The sequence below is a fragment of the Anser brachyrhynchus genome (genome assembly GCF_964034855.1).
Source record: "Anser brachyrhynchus genome assembly, chromosome: 1".
Classification (NCBI taxonomy): domain Eukaryota; kingdom Metazoa; phylum Chordata; class Aves; order Anseriformes; family Anatidae; genus Anser; species Anser brachyrhynchus.
Window position 1 is genome coordinate 154600659 of NC_137694.1, and position 16996 is coordinate 154617654.

The 16996-nt window shown below is 39.4% G+C and overlaps 1 protein-coding gene across 5 annotated transcripts in view; it reads left to right on the top strand.

Annotated features, from left to right (window-relative positions):
* The window catches only part of NALCN (sodium leak channel, non-selective), a 237353-nt gene that overhangs the window by 194377 nt on the left and 25980 nt on the right, over nucleotides 1-16996 (top strand). For 4 of the 5 annotated variants that reach the window (XM_080575903.1, XM_080575902.1, XM_080575904.1 and 1 more), the window contains 8 exons: nucleotides 6363-6464; nucleotides 6899-6968; nucleotides 10809-10900; nucleotides 11046-11168; nucleotides 13420-13476; nucleotides 13844-13964; nucleotides 14063-14194; nucleotides 15952-16119. In XM_080575903.1, the coding sequence (XP_080432029.1) occupies nucleotides 6363-6464; nucleotides 6899-6968; nucleotides 10809-10900; nucleotides 11046-11168; nucleotides 13420-13476; nucleotides 13844-13964; nucleotides 14063-14194; nucleotides 15952-16119 (865 nt within the window). The remainder of the gene's footprint in view (nucleotides 1-6362; nucleotides 6465-6898; nucleotides 6969-10808; nucleotides 10901-11045; nucleotides 11169-13419; nucleotides 13477-13843; nucleotides 13965-14062; nucleotides 14195-15951; nucleotides 16120-16996) is intronic. The other variant, XM_080575905.1, reaches the window with a different exon arrangement.

A 16996-nucleotide genomic window follows, 5' to 3' on the forward strand; every position in this document is an offset into this window, starting at 1 on the left:
TTTTAATATTCTATAAGAATACAGCACAGAGAGAAATGTAGAAATTAATGTGCAACTTTATCTGTCTTGAAACCCATTGTAATGAAAACACAAACAATTACAAATTCAAGTGAGTGTTCTTTGTCAAAATATTAACAAGAAATATAACTGAAAGGCCATAAGTATTCATTTTTAAGAAAACTTAGTGCTCTCTTTATAAGCATTTGAAGTCCGTGAATATACTTTGATTTTATGGGCATCGCTGTTATGGATGGGTAAATACCTGTTTCTTTGTCTTAATCAAAAACCTTCAAAAATATGGTTTTACTGAAACACTTCATGGCAGTGTTTCAGTAAAGAATTCATAATAAAATTCTTTGCTATATTCTTTTCTATTATGTTATATATATATTTTATATATATTCTTTGCTATTATGTTATATATTATATTATTATATTATCAAAATGTTATTGATGCCTCTAGGGTTACACAAATTTCAGTTTCTTTGGCATTTTCCTTACACTATACCACAGAGAAAACATGGACAGAGAGAATGCCTCACTTTATATATACATATATATTATTTATTTAAACTGTCACATCTGTAGGGGCTCAGTTTCTGGTGAGTTCTTCCATCAGCCCCGAACTTCCTCCTTTTCAGGAGAAGTCTGAAGCAGAGTGGGAGGAGAATCCAAATGAACCTTTGTTTGAACTTCACAAGGTTTTCAGAGGTACCAGGACAGAATCAGAAATCAGTCCCTCCAATTTCAATCTCACTGACTTCCTCTTGGTCCTTTAGAGCCTGACTTCTGCCAAATCTATGTATCAAGGAGGACTTCTCATCAATTCATCTCTGAATTCCTCTGAAGAAAAGATTCAAAGACAGAAGAAGAAAGTTTTAATCTAATAATTAGTTAAATTATTAATTTATTTTAATTAATCTATTTAAATTGATAATTTAATGTACATTTAATGTGCTTTCCCATCTACTTCCTGTGTCATGATTGATGAATTTTTGAGGAACACAGAGAAAAGGAGAGAACTTCTGTCAAGTAAGCAAAATGTGGGATCATATGTCCTCCAGTGCTTTATAGGGCTGCATGTAAGTCACTTACAAAGAGACAGTCTTTAATCTCCTCCTGAGAAAATGGAACAATGATATATTCATATCCTCAGAATATATGTATTTATGCCTCAGAATTGTTAAGTAGGCTCTGAACTGTGACATCTCCACTGCATGTTCCAGCATAAAAAGGTTGTGTTCATGGTATATCTATTTGGTGGGCATGCTGGTAGAGAGCATTGCCAATGATGGGCATGCTGGTGCTGAGCACTGCCAGTTTTTCCATGATAATAGTGCAAGGGAGCTTTACAAACAGAAAAAGAAGTGATAAAAAAAGGATAATCTTTACACCTGAAAATTTGGATTCAGCTCTAGGAACACAGGAAAACCCAAATGTGCAAGAGATGGGAGATTCTTTTTCTTATTTTTACTTTCATCATAAAAGCTATATACTCCGAATCTCAGCCTTTCTGAATATCTGACAAAAGAAGAAATGACATTTATGCCAAGAACAATAAGAGAAAATTCAAGACATCCTTTCTGAAAAGATTCCTTCTAAAAGTCTTTTTAGTTTTTGTCTACCTGAATTAAGTATCATTTATCTAAAGCAATGCCTCTTCAAGGTAAAGCTGCCCACAGGCAACTTCAGCTTGACCAAATTGCTGTACTAAAAAGAGCATTTTAAGTCTGTTCTGGCTTAAGCCCACCTCTTACCTTTTTCCCCTTAGTTTTTAACCTTGCAAAATTGCATTTTAATCAAATTCTAAATTTTTCAATATAACCAACGAAGTAGGAGGAAAACAGGTACGGTTACCCCTCTCTTGTGCATCTTCCTCTATCAAAACTTTGTTTTTCTCTTTGTGTGAAACACTGAACTGCTGTTTGACATCTTCTTCCCCCAAGAGGAAGAAGAAGGGCATAAACTGTCCTAACCATGCAGAGTTAAGGTTCATACATTCAATTCTAGGTGTCTCACCTGCTCATCTATTGTTACATTATGCAACAAAATGGACTGCAAGTCCCTCAAAATAGAGGCTACCTCAGGCCTTTTCATTATCTCTAAGTTTCTTACTCTATTTCAGGTGAACCACCTATTATCTGAAGAGCCTTGCTTGGAACCAGCCTTCACTTTTTCCTCTTGAGGTCTTGGTGCAGTTAGTCTTGGGAGCAGAGTCAAGGATGTGGCAGCTACTTTCCTGGGCACCTTGACTCTGACCAGTGACTTGCATCACCTTTGCCATTATCAGAGCACAAAGCAGCCTGATTCTTCACATAAATCAAGGGCTTCACATTTCTGAGGAAAATGAAGGAATATAAAAGTGAGTTATAGCCAGTTAGCATAACTTTTTCAAAACAAGATCACATTTAGTATGAATTACAACCAGCTCCATTTTTCCCAAAAATTAATATGTGTTTTCCTCAGCAGCAATAGCCACTGCTTCTAGCAAATTTCATTCCTTCTGTGTATCTTCAGTGTTTCCCACGTTTTATCACTCATTCTTGCTATGTTCACTGCTTTTTATCTTAAAAGCAAGTTCTGTGCATACAGTTTTTTTGACCTTCATTCCTTATGGGATTATCATCTAAAAACAGTGTTTAGTCCTTGATTGTTCCCACTGGCTTTTTGAAGTGGTGAAGGTGGAGAAGATCCAGTCAAAATCTTGTCTATAAAGTAATCTGTTCTCTCCAGTGCTGGGGATAAGTTGTGAATGATGTAGAATGGTGGGGAAATTGAACAAATTAACAGTAGTCTCACATAGGCCAAAATATAATCAAAGTATCCATAGTGCAGAACATGTTTCTGGTGTCTATTAAACCATACTTCATAGAATCATAGAATGGTTGAAGTTGGAAGGGACCTCTGGAGGACATCCTACCTATCAAGCCCCCCAGGCCCTGTACTCAAACAAGACCAACGAAAAGCTGTTTTCCCTGGACCGTGTCCATCTGGCTTTTGAAGATCTCTGAGGAGGGAGACTCCACAACCTCTCTGGGAAACCTGTGCCAGTCACTCTCATGTAAGGGCTTATGCCCATGTTTTCTAAAACACAAGGAATAATTTGAAAGTTCTATGGTCAGTTGATAAGGCAATCAAACTCACTAAAATCACCAAAATTCAGTTTATTATAAAATATATTGTGACAGGTTTGGAAACTAGCATTTTTAAAATGAGTAGCTTTTTATTTGCTTTCCATTATAGCTGATGCTATAGTGAAACTGTAAACTGGTGCTAGGCATCTGCAACAGGATTTTCACTGTTCTGGTCAAAGTTTGTCTGATGCTTTTACTGGGCCTGAGGGAATAACACAACTCATGCCTAAGTGCTTAAGTTTCACAAACAGCTAATTCACTGAAGTGCATTTGTCATATGTCCGAAACTGAAACTGCCATGAGTGCTTCTGGGGGGAAGAAAAACAAAGAATTGCTTGAATTAAATATCCAGTTCTACTAAGTTGCTAATATGCTAGAAGATATTTAATTCAGGCTGTGTTCATACAAATATTTCATTAAAATACAGTGGGTTTTTTTTTCTGGATATTGGAGTACGTAAGTAATGAGATTGAGTGTGCTTCTAGGAAAGTTATAAAGTTAATCGATGAATAAATTCTCTCTGGACAGTAATACAGTGATATAATACACCTCCTCTCATAAGGGTCTGAGCAAACATTTATCATTAGTTTGTTTATCAGAAAAACACAGACATATTGGTTGGAAGGGAACTTTAAAGTTATGTTGTCTAACTGCCCACTTGAAGTAGGTCTACTGCTAACCTTGGATCTGGTCAGCTTTTCATTTTCCACCTTCTCTGTTTCCAGTACTGCATTACCCTACTCTTGAGAAAGGTTTTCCCTATGTCCAGTGTGAACCCCGCAAGCCACAGTTTCTGGCCAGGGCTGACTTTTCTGTCATCTCGCATTAACAAGAGCTTAGCTCCATGCTTTAACATCCTCTTCACCAATATAAAGAAGCCCAACTCCCTCAACTTTCTCTGGCAGTATTTCTCCCTGTATTGTAGGCCACCTGCCTACTGGGTAACCCCAGTGTACATGCTCCAGTGTTTCAGCATCCCTCTTGGAGTACCCAGAACTGTCGCCCAGGTGCAGCCCCTCCAGCTCAAAGTAAAGGAGGGATAATAACTTCCCTCCATCTGCTGACTACACTCCTCCACAATATAGTAGGTAGTTCACCTTATTCATGGTAGGAACATATTCAACTTACCATCCAGTTAGCTCCATCCCAGCCAGATACAGTGCACAGTGTAACTCCCAGATCCTTTTCCGCAGCCAGTCACTCCACAGCCTTCATGGATGCATGGAGGTATTCTGCACAAGGTGTGAAACGTTGCACATTTTCTTGTCAAACCTCCTGAAGCTTTTGCTGTCTAGTCCTCATGTTTATCAGTTCTAAATCACTTACGAGAAGTTTCTCTGCATATGATTTGCATTTTCTCTTAAGTGTGTGATTTCTTTCTTCCTAACTACCAGGCTTTGATACTGTGCATTTCTCAGAACAAATAATCCAGTTAAGCTTAGATGATGATGATTGTCATGAGGCACAAAATCCAGATTTAGTCACTACCTTCTTAAATCTCCATGAGCATATGACATCATGGGATTTCACCTGCCTCCTGCAAACACAAACAGAAAGAAATACCAGGATGCATATATCCATTGGAAAGAAGTTACTCTGATTTATGTTTTTAGTGCCAAGTGATAGACCCACCATGTTATAGATCTCTGTGATAAATAGCACTGTGGTGACATTGGGCTAGTGGGCTGTGAAGGCTCCAACACTGCAGGTATTGCAAAGGAAGTTAGCCAAACATCTGCCCAAAGCAGTGTAGATACCATCCATCCTGCTTTGAGAGAGATGATAAATTAGTCGAACCCTTGAGGTTCCTTCTGCTCAGTTGATTCTATCAATTCTTCTGAAATCCTCTTCTGTAACCCAAGGAAAATAATAATTATTCTAACAACTGGTAGAAGAAATGCTGAAACAGCAAGGCAGGGATGACAATGAGAATACAAAACTCTCTAACAAGTGTAGCACAAAGTATTTTTCTAGCATGACAGTGTGATTGAAGGTGATGGCACTGACAAGCATTCTAAGCTTCTCATTTTTGTTCCAGATCTCACTTTGGATCCATACGCCTATTATTTATGTTTTAATTAAAAAGAAGGAAAAATACCAGAGAAGAGTGAAAAACAGAGTCATAGTGGGGAAAGTACACAGTCAGGAAGCCTTTTGCCATCAAGCATGATGATGCCATGCTGTCGATAGCATTTATCCAACCGTAGGTAGAGTAGAGTGGTGAATAGAGTGGTCCCTCCAATAGCATGTAGGTTTTTTATGTTTAAAAAAAAAAAAAAAAGGAGATTCAATTCATTAGAAAGTATGAAATATCACCAGAATGAGCAAAAAGTCATGCACTGTGTCAACTTAGAATTGCAATACCCTTGGAAAGTGAAAATATTTTTCTAAGGTTGAAATTCCATTTCTCAGCTATCAGAGGAGTTCTGTCAACTCTCTTTTAATGGAAACCTCTCTTTTTCTTAAGCAAATCTATCTAGTGAAAGAAGGATATGGATGCTCTGTTTAGCTAAAGCACACTTACTAACCAAATCTCTGAATTAAGTACTAATTTCTGACAAAATAGTGTACAATATGTGGTTGCCAAAATTCACTAAAAGCAAAAGGAAACAAATGAGCAAACAAGTGAGAAAAAAAAAAAAAAAAAGGAAAATGCTGCAAGTTTAATGCCTTCCTGGAAAGTAAATATTGCATATTACAGGATGTCACCAGTGTGCAGTGTTTCATCTCAAACCATATTTGGTCCCAGTTACAGAAGACCACTCAAAGATATGCTGTAAGTCTGGAGCATGTACATAAATATTTTGCTTAGTACAGGCCTGGAAGGAAAGTACCCAAAAATGACAGCTGCACTTGTACTTTCCCCATCCCTGTTGCTGAGAAGCTGGTATTACTGCTTATTGGTGCATTGCTTGATCCTTTGCACACTTAAAGAATTAAGTATTGTGGGAACATAAATTCTACAGAAAACTGAAAAAATACTTCAAAGATAAGCCTTGCTAAAACACGTAAAGGGTTCACCAAATGACTGGTTATGATGCAGAGTGGGAGTCATTACCTTGGAAATAATATATTTTCATGGAAAATCTGTTGCTGTTTTATTGTTTTTGTCTGTTAAACCACGCTCTTGCTTCCCAGAAAGCCAATCTGACTTGTCTGAATGCACTACCTCAGAAATTATTATTTATGCTGAAAATTCTATGCCATCATCAACATATTTCTTCATAGGGCCTGCACTAGACAACGCATGCTGAGTGGGTCCTTTGAGGGGCAGCCTGCAAAGGAAAGGTCAATACTTAGTGTCCAGCATCATATACGACAAGAACGCAGGTAAAAACAGACAGAATGGTTTAAAAATGTTCTTAACATGAGGGTGATGAACAGAGTTAAATTTGAGCAATACCTGGCATGTGTAAAAATGAAATTAATTACATGTACAGAGAGCTGAATTCTACATTCTTCACTGTAAATGTAATGAAATCCATTGTAGTGTATAAATGGAAAAAGTGCCTTTTTATTTCAAATGTCATTTCCTTTTCTGACAACAAAACTATCAATTTAAAGATCAGAAGGAAATAAATTGGCTTATGTTAGACCAGATTGAAAACAATTGAAGTACATATAAGCTTCTGATGTTGGCAAGAAAAAAATGATAAGAATATGAGATATTGTATGGCTGGAGAACAGTACTTTATAATGGCCATCCTATAAAGGTCAAAGTTTCATCTTGAGATATATCGTTAAATTGATTATGATTGTTTCAGGTCACTAAGACATGGTTCCAACAGCCAGCGAATCAGTAGAGGAAAGTCTCTTGAAACGTTGACTCAAGATGTAAGTCCTCACAGAAAAGATGGTTTCAACTTGGGAATATAGGAAATATGAATATGTACTAGATAGTAAATGCTTGTGTAAGGCTAATTTTTTATCTGTGATCTTGCTTACAGTCTGTCTTTTGAAATCTTGAAATCACAAAACAAATACTGTAATTGCATTTAAATTATCTTCAAAATAATTGCCATGGTTTTATGACTGATAGGCTTACTGGTTTTGGAGCACTTGCTGCGATAGATTTGCTGAAACTGTAGACACTACATTAGGAACACAAAAATTGCTATGCGGGACACTTTAAAAGGCCTTACTCTAGAATTACACAAATAACTCAGGGTGGCAAAACAACACTTCAAAATTCCCAGTGAAAGCTTAACAATATTTTTCAAACATGTGAACTGTCAGACAAAAGGACAAAAAGACTAAAAGGGAGAATGGTAATCACGGTTTTCACTGTGGTATAGTTTCACGCAGTTAAGTGCATCTTCACTCCTGCAAATTCATATTGATATTATGTGGATCTCTATGACTATGTCAAGGGGAGATTTTCGTCCCTCCATTTGCAAACTATGACAGCCATTTTCATACTTAAAAACAACTGCCTAAGAAGTAATTGTTGACTTACTCCGCATGGGGGTAGAAAGGTGTAGGTATGTAATATTTTAAAGCAGGGTGTGGCTTTGCCTGTGTCCGATAGTAAGGACACCCAACATTACCACTCCAGAAGTGGTCCAAAGAATCATTTAACTCTGAGCAGTAATATTGTACCCTCCATTGGATGAGCTTAGACAACCATCTTCACTCAGCCTCCCCCTTCCGTGTGTCTGTGTGGTCACTACCTGGATGTTGTGCACAACTTGCTGTCTTTCTTTGTTTTGCCCAGCTGTTAATCAGAGAATGATAGAATCATTAAGGTTGGAAAAGTATCATCTGGTCCAACCATCCCTCTACCACCAATATCACCCACTAAACCATGTCCCTAAGCACCACGTCCAACCTTTCCTTGAACACCCCCAGGGACGGTGACGCCACCGCCTCCCTGGGCAACCCATTCCAATGCCTACAAACTCCTTATGAGAAGAAATGTCTCCTAATTTCCAACCTGAACTTCCCCTGGTGCAACTTGAGGCCATTCCCTCTAGTCTTACAGCTAGTTATCTGCGAGAAGAGGCTGACCCCCAGCTCCCCACAACTTCCTTTCAGGTAGCTGTAGAGTGCAATAAGGCCTCCCCCGAGTCTCCTCATTGGTGTAGCAGGCTCTAGAAAACAAAAGTGTGGCTAAAGCCTTATCTTTCCCAACTGTTGCCCTTGGTAGCTTTGATGGTATTCATTCTAATTCAGACACACCAACTGTGCTTCCATGACCTTTGCTTTTAATGTTAACAGTTGCAGGACTTCTCACATGAAATGAAAACTGAAATGAACCTTGCTGAAAATAAAAACAACCTTGTTCTGTAGATAGAAAATACAGAATCACAGAATCACAGAATCATCTAGGTTGGAAGATACCTCCAAGATCATCTAGTCCAACCTCAGCCCTAACACTAACAAGTCCTACACTAAACCATATCACTAAGGGCTACATCTAAACGTCTTTTAAAGACCTCCAGGGATGGTGACTCAACCACCTCCCTGGGCAGCCCATTCCAATGCCTAACAACCCTTTCAGTAAAGAAGTTCTTCCTAACATCCAACCTAAACCTCCCCTGGCGCAACTTTAGCCCATTCCCCCTCGTCCTGTCACCAGGCACGTGGGAGAATAGACCAACCCCCACCTCTCTACAGCCTCCTTTAAGGTACCTATAGAGAGCGATGAGGTCTCCCCTGAGCCTTCTCTTCTCGAGGCTAAACAACCCCAGCTCCCTCAGCCGCTCCTCCTAAGACTTGTTCTCCAGACCCCTCACCAGCTTCGTTGCCCTTCTCTGGACTCTCTCGAGCACCTCCATGTCCTTCTTGTAGCGAGGGGCCCAAAACTGAACACAGTACTCGAGGTGCGGCCTCACCAGAGCCGAGTACAGGGGGACAATCACCTCCTTAGACCTGCTGGCCACACTGCTTCTTATGCAAGCCAGGATGCTGTTGGCCTTCTGGGCCACCTGAGCACACTGCTGGCTCATATTCAGCTGCCTACTCCCAGGTCCTTCTTCGCCAGGCAGCTTTCCAACCACTCATCTCCCAGCCTGTAGCGCTGCTTGGGGTTGTTACGCCCCAGATGCAGGACCCGGCACTTGGCCTTGTTGAACTTCATGCAGTTGACCTCAGCCCATCAGTCCAGCCTATCCAGATCCTCCTGCAGAGCCTTCCTTCCCTCGAGCAGATCGACACACGCACCTAACTTGGTGTCGTCTGCAAACTTACTGAGGGTGCACTCGATCCCCTCATCCAGGTCATCGATAAAGATATTAAAGAGGACCGGCCCCAGCACTGAGCCCTGGGGTACTCCACTAGTAACCGGCCTCCAACTGGATTTGGCTCCATTCACCACAACTCTTTGGGCCTGGCCATCCAGCCAGTTTTTAACCCAACAAAGCGTACGCCAGTCCAAGCCACGAGCAGCCAGTTTCTCGAGGAGAATGTTGTGGGAAATGGTGTCAAAAGCCTTACTGAAGTCAGGGTAGATCACATCCACAGCCTTCCCCTCATCCACCAAGCGCGTCACTTTGTCATAGAAGGTGATCAGGTTCATCAAGCAGGACCTACCTTTCATAAACCCATGCTGACTGGGCCTGATCGCCTGGTTGCCCTGCAAGTGCCGCGTGATGACACTCAAGATAATCTGCTCCATGAGCTTCCCTGGCACTGAGGTCAAGCTAACAGGCCTATAGTTCCCTGGGTCTACCCTCCGGCCCTTCTTGTAGATGGGTGTCACGTTTGCTAGCTGCCAGTCGACTGGGAGCTCCCCTGATAGCCAGGACTGCCGATAAATGATGGAAAGCGGCTCGGCCAGCTCCTCCGCCAGTTCGCTCAGTACCCTCGGGTGGATCCCATCTGGCCCCATCGACTTGCGTACATCCAAGTGTCGTAGCAGGTCACCAACCATTTCCTCATGGATAGCGAGGGCCACATCCTGCTCCCCATCCCCTTCCACCAGCTCAGGGTACCAGGTGTCCAGAGAACAACCGGTCTTGCCGCTAAAGACTGAGGCAAAGAAAGCATTGAGCACCTCAGCCTTTTCCTCATCTTTTGTAACTAAGTTTCCCCCCGCATCCAGTAAAGGATGGAGATTCTCCTTAGTCCTCCTTTTTGTGTTGATGTATTTGTAAAAACATTTTTTGTTACTTTAACGGCAGTAGCCAGATTGAGCTCCAGATGAGCTTTGGCCTTTCTAATTTTCTCCCTGCACAGCCTCGCAACATCCTTATAGTCCTCTTGAGTAGCCCGCCCTCTTTTCCAAAGGTTATAAACCCTCCTTTTTCTCCTAAGCTTGAGCCACAACTCTCTGCTCAGCCAGGCCTGTCTAGTTCCACGTCGGCTCATCTTTGGGCACGTGGGGACAGACCGCTCCTGAGCCATTAAGATTTCCTTCTTAAGGAGTGCCCAGCCTTTCTGGACTCCTCTGCCCTTCAGAACCTCCTCCCAAGGGACTCTGCCAACCAGTGTCCTGAACAGCTCAAAGTCAGCCCTCCGGAAGTCCAAGACAGCAGTTTTACTGGTCCCCTTCCTGACTTCGCCAAGAATAGAGAACTGTACAAGATGATTGGCTGAGTTGATGTGCTGTGCATTCGGAAAGAAAGATTTTTCATCTGAATATTTCTATGTAAAATACTATATCTTACTTTCATCTGAAACATTAAAAAACAACAACCCATGAACCTCATTTAAAAGGGATCATTTTCTTTCTAGCACTCCAACACAGTGAGATACAGAAATGCACAGAGAGAAGACAGTGAGATAAAAATGATCCAAGAAAAAAAAGAACAAGCTGAAATGAAAAGGTATTTAAAAATCAACAGTCTAAGTGCACACTTTTCTGCATTAAGTATTCTCTATATGAAGGAAGAAGTATTGATGAAAAAAGATGAATATTTTTGCCAGGTATAATGCATATCACTTAGTAATTAACATTCTGTATTTTAAAAGGAAAGTCCAAGAAGAGGAGCTTCGAGAGAATCATCCATATTTCGACAAACCACTTTTCATTGTTGGTCGTGAGCATAGATTCAGGAATTTCTGCCGAGTTGTTGTACGAGCTCGCTTTAACGCGTAAGTTTATTTCATATCAACAGTTGGGTCAGACGAGTATTTGCTTTCTTTCACGTTTTCCGAAACCTATTCATAACTTTTCTTTTGAAAGGGAAACTGCCTATCATATGGTCACAACAACAGCTGGCAGCCAGCTGCCCTTGGGGTAGCCTTGCTCTGGAGGACAGGAACCAGTAAAATCCTATGTAAGGGTAAACACACTTGAGCAGTCTGCAATGCAGAGCTGAGACAAGACTGTGGGGAAACTGCAGGGTAGTGTTTTATACTGCCATTTTAGGTTTTGGTGAACCAATTTGCTGTTCCATTCCTGTCCTCATCATGAGGCAAGAAGTAACACCAACAGTTATTCACAGAGTAGAAAAAAGTGAAGATAAATGAATCCCATCTGTGCTCGCCTGAAGACTCCTTAGCCCATAACTAGAGACTGAGTGAGAATAGGATGAGGGAGGTGTTCAGCTGTGGGAGATAGAAGCAGAAAAGCAGAGACCAGCTGAAAACCATGCAGACTCAGTACCTAAACTGTAGGTGTATGTGAGTGTGGAAGGAACAGGTGTACAAGTAGTATGATATAAAGCCATTTTACAACTCTTCTTTTAAACTTCTGTCTATGGCTAGCACCCTTGTTTAGGGTGCACATCACCCTAAAGGGGTTAATGCACGTCATCTTACCAACAAAGTGTGAGACAAGATAGCTCAAGGCCATGAACTTGGCACTTGGAAGGTCTGTTTTCAGATCTGATTTTCTCTGTGCCCTTCAACAAATTACTTTTAGGTAGAACAGGAAGGTTAGATACTCAGCTTTACAATACCTATATTTAAGTGTTCTGCCACTTACGTAGAAGGACATCCTTGAAGTTAGGTGCCTAGGTCTCCCATGCAGCCACTGGGCTGTGAAGCAGTTGCAAATTGAAAAAGCAAAACAAAACACACAAACACACATCTGAAATACATGTCAGTGCCTGCTAGAAATGTGGACTGCCTAAAGGTAACGGGATGTTTATATTAACAACAGTTTAATTAAAATGCTTGTAATAACATGAGAAAAAAATGAATTTGTTAAACAATTTTTATTTGTTTAAATCATGCCTACTTTCTTCATTGCCACACCCAGCTTGCCAAGCAAGATATTCTTAGAGATCTTTTCAAACTGGTAAGATGCATACTTTTTTTCTAGTAAAAAAGGCTGAGGAATGCCACTGTATATAAAGTGGGAAAGAGGTATGAGCTTAAGAAGTCACAAAAATCAGTGAGTTCAGTGACAAGGCACCAAAACAAGTATATTCTGTATACTGAAGTGTGCAAATGGCTGAGCCTGTCTGTGGAAGATATGACTTGTTCTCCTTGTATGCATCTTGCATTCTTGTAATCCATAACCATGAAATCTCTTCTAGTGGTAATGCCTCAAGTCAGGTCAGTCCTTTTTTCACTTCAAGCTCAGTGAGGAAGTGATGGCAATTTCACATCCCAATAGCTAGAGCCCTCACATGGGATATAGGATTCCTCAGTGCAGATCCTTTCTCTGCATGATTTGCTACAAGGATTTGAAAGATATATAAAAAGTGCCCTTAACCACTGGGACAGAGGAGAATTCTTGGATAGGATTCTTACAGCTTCTCCTGCTGAAGCCATTCTGCTTTGTATAAAAAGCCTGAATAATTGCTGGAGCAAGATCTTAAGTCATGTCACCTAGATACGTGCTTATTACATACAGAGCAGTTCTTACCCTCTCAGGCTGCCTAATGGGTGTTTGGATATTGTAGGTGAAGCAAGACAATTTCACAGGAAAAATCAGATGTGGAAAGTCTAGAAATATTAATCAGGAAATGATTAAATGAGTAATAAAAGAAATGAGGCTTGTGGAAGAAATTTTGTGTCAAGTCCAATAGGTTTTGAGGTAAAAGGAAAGAACTCCTGAGGAAGTACTTTGGAACATAAAATTCAGTAGCAGGTCACCCCCAAGCGAAAGAGAAAATTAAGTCCTTGCTTACAAAAGCAAGACCTAAAAAACTAGCCAGCTAAACAGTCATTAGAGAAATTACATGTAGGCCATGAAGTGGTACTAGCTATGTTGATAATATGACTAAAATTGTGTAGAACTAAACAAAACTTATACAGACATTTGAAATTAAGCCAATATAAAATGTGTCCTTGATTTTGGTTATGAATTATGTTGAGGTGATGGATGCATGGTATAATGGTAATGCTGACTAAAATAAAATGTAAATGACTGTATCTTTTCTTCTTTTTATAGTTCTAAAACAGATCCTGTTACTGGAGCTGTGAAAAATACCAAATACCATCAGCTTTAGTAAGCACTACAAAAGTAACTTTGCTTGGTCACATAAGCCTGCAATATAAGTGAGCACACACGTGCATGTGTGTGTGTATGTGTGCATGCACATGTGCATATCTCTTCTTTCCCCAGAAAGGTTTTTCTCTCCGTGGATTTGTATGGGAAGGAAGATGAAAAGGAAGAGGATTTTTTAAATGTCTTCTTTCTTTAGTTGTTTGTAATTTCCCTAGTTCTACTACATATTTGTGAAATAGTGAAACCTTTGACATGTCTCAGTTTAATTTACTTTTCATAGGGAATTGCTTAACTGTGGTATAGACAAAACACAAATGACATAGTACTCAGTCTTTCTGTACTGGTTATCCTTACGTATTTTTCACAGTGACTTGCTGGGCTTGGTTACTTACCTGGACTGGGTCATGATCATTGTTACTATATGCTCCTGCATTTCCATGATGTTTGAATCCCCGTTTAGAAGAGTTATGCATGCTCCAACACTCCAGGTACTGACAATGAATCATATTACCTCTAATGAAGCACAGCCACCCTGTGTTTCTTCACTGCTTTTGCTAAATTATAACTTCTCTGCTTTGATTTTCAGATTGCTGAATATGTTTTTGTAATATTCATGAGCATTGAGCTTAATCTGAAGATTATGGCAGATGGCCTGTTTTTTACACCAACAGCTGTCATTAGAGACTTTGGAGGAGTTATGGACATATTCATATATCTTGTAAGTTTTTATATTTATGGGAGTTTTCTGTAGCATTCTTAATTTTGATCTCTTTGCATATATAAATGTTTAGGAGTGTTAAAAGGTTTGGCTCAGCACCCTGTTGCAAATACGGTAGTGTAATTTGTGTGCAAACACAACCGTATTCATGTGCAATGCTGTCAGTTATGTATACAAATATTTGTTCAGACATTTATAAATACACAGGCGTTTGATAAGTGTCTGGCAACTCAGTGTAGGTTTTACATTTTATGGTCCCTTTTAAGTGTTTATTTGTTGATCTGTTTTAAGTATTAGATCTCATTTCATTCCAACGTAAGCTCAGGATCTCTGACCTTGCTTTAGCATTTTTATACAGGAGAATCTGCGTATCTATTTCTTTGTCATTCATTGCTTCCTCCCCTCTTGACAGTTCTTCTGCTTTATAGAAGATATTTCAAAAGCCTCTGCTATTTGACAGAAGGACACATCCTTGTTGTTGGTGTTGCTGTAGCAGACGGAAAACAAAGCAGTCTTTCTGTATTGCATACCTATTAGAAATTGTTCTCAATAAATTGTTCCCCAGAAATTTCTTGCATTCCTCTTAAATATAAGAGAAGGGGTTCCATTTCCTCTTCACATATGACAATAAATACCAGAGAATGTGTCAAAAACAGTGCTCGGTATAATACAGTATGAAATATTTTATAACTGAAGAAATTACTAAGTAAAATTGCTTTGATGGATTTAGATTAAATCTTTTAGAGATTAATCCACCAGACAGATGTGCTGCATAAAATTTGTCACGATCAATTTGTATCAAAGATTCCATTGTTACCATAAATAAAAATATGCATACTTACACAAAGCTCCTACTGTAGAATGCATAATCAGTAAGTGCATTAGTCTCTTGAAATCCCTCTGAATCCCTCTGTTCGTTTGAAGAAAAAAAATAAGCAGGGTACCTTGGTTATTCTAGATGTGCCTGTGATTTTAAAACAATATGAAAGAAAGTTGGAAGCACTGGCAAATGTTTTTGTTTTGTTAAGAGTGGCTGTCTCTTACCACTGTTGTTTTAACAAATCGTGCTACATTTAAAATCATATTGGTGGTATCAGGTTGATCCTCCATTTTTTGTGCACTTACGTGTGTGTAACACTCTCACCTCTATCCCCCTGTAATAACACTGGCTTTATAAATACTTTTTAAAAAATCAGAAGTAATTAACAGACTTTCTAATAAATAACTGCCTATCAGAGGTTGTTCAGGCTACAAAACATAGCTACACTTTGCAGTGCATATTATTCATATGATAAAACCACAGAATGACAATGCTACCTATACTTGTAACAAAGTGGTGGGAAGAACTGGTGAGGAAACTGTTAACACTTTCAAGGTGAGGATATCTCGATTTCAGGACAGAGTCTCTGAAATGAGAAGAGGAAGGAGAGATGATACTCCCTGGTCCAGGAAAAGAGTTCATGTCCCTCCTCTGAATCAACCAATTTGATTTCTTCTTTTGGAACCGTTCCATCTGCTGAAAAGAATAAAATAGATTTTGAGTCAAAGGCAAAGACAGAGGCTGAGGCTGGTGCCCATTAGTTAGGACAATCAGCCAGGCTACAGGAGATCCGAGTCCTCTTTCTAAATTAGTCTTTTTTTCCCTTAATCTTCCCTTTAAGGAAAGGAAGCATTTATTGATCTTCTTTGCTGTTTTATGTCAGTTAAAACGTTGTAATCCTGGTCCTTCTTTGCCTTTTCTGCTTTGTCTTTTCAAGGTGAGTTTGATATTCCTGTGCTGGATGCCTCAGAATGTCCCTGCTAAATCCGGAGCTCAGCTCTTAATGGTACTCCGCTGCCTCCGACCTCTTCGAATATTCAAACTGGTCCCTCAGATGAGGAAAGTTGTACGAGAGCTGTTTAGTGGATTTAAAGAAATCTTTTTGGTATGTCTTGGTTATTTTTTTCTTGTTGTTAAAAAACAGATGTAGAGGAGTAATATGATAACCATTTCTCTATATCGTTCATGTTATTTAATCTCCATTACTGTCTGTTTACATCTCATTGTAGCTACCACTACAGATGAGCACAGAACAGGTTAAAAATTAGGAATATAAATAACTCGTTTTCATTTATACTGAATGAAGCTACTGTAATAATTATTTTTTAAATGATACTTTTTTCAGCATATATTTGACCATAATTACATAGAAAGACTACTGAAAGGAAATCTACCCCCTTTTCACTGGTCTGGCTGGGGAAGGAAGATGAGAAGTAGGGTATGGCAGCTCTTCAAGAAAAAAGTTAACCTGGTCTCTGAGTTGAAGGTCTATAACTCCATTTTTTTTTGGAAAGGCAACCAGAGACAATACAGTTGCTTATCATAGATCTGGATCTCATTATGATGTTGTTATTAAAAATGTTCATGAATACACAGTTATAGTAAAAGTAATGATAATAATGGAGTCTTTGACTGCTTGTTTAGAACCTAATCTGTTGTCTTGGGACCCAGCTTTCCCTAAGTGGTGTGTATCAGCCTAAACAACAGGCAGTTTGTGCTGGAACAGAATGCTGTATTAGGTCAGGTTTTACAAAAAGTTAAGCTACAAGATATTTGTAGTCAGTTAGTAATAGAGCAATGACAAAAAGTACAAAGCTAGTTAGCATTTCATAGATGCTGTAACCTGTTAAAGATATTTACATCATAATTTGCTCATGCATATCTTTATTGTAGATATCGTAGAATTAAGTATCCAATGATGGCTTACTTAGATTAAATGGTAAAGCCTGATTCAGCAAAGCAGAAAATGCACATATTTAAGT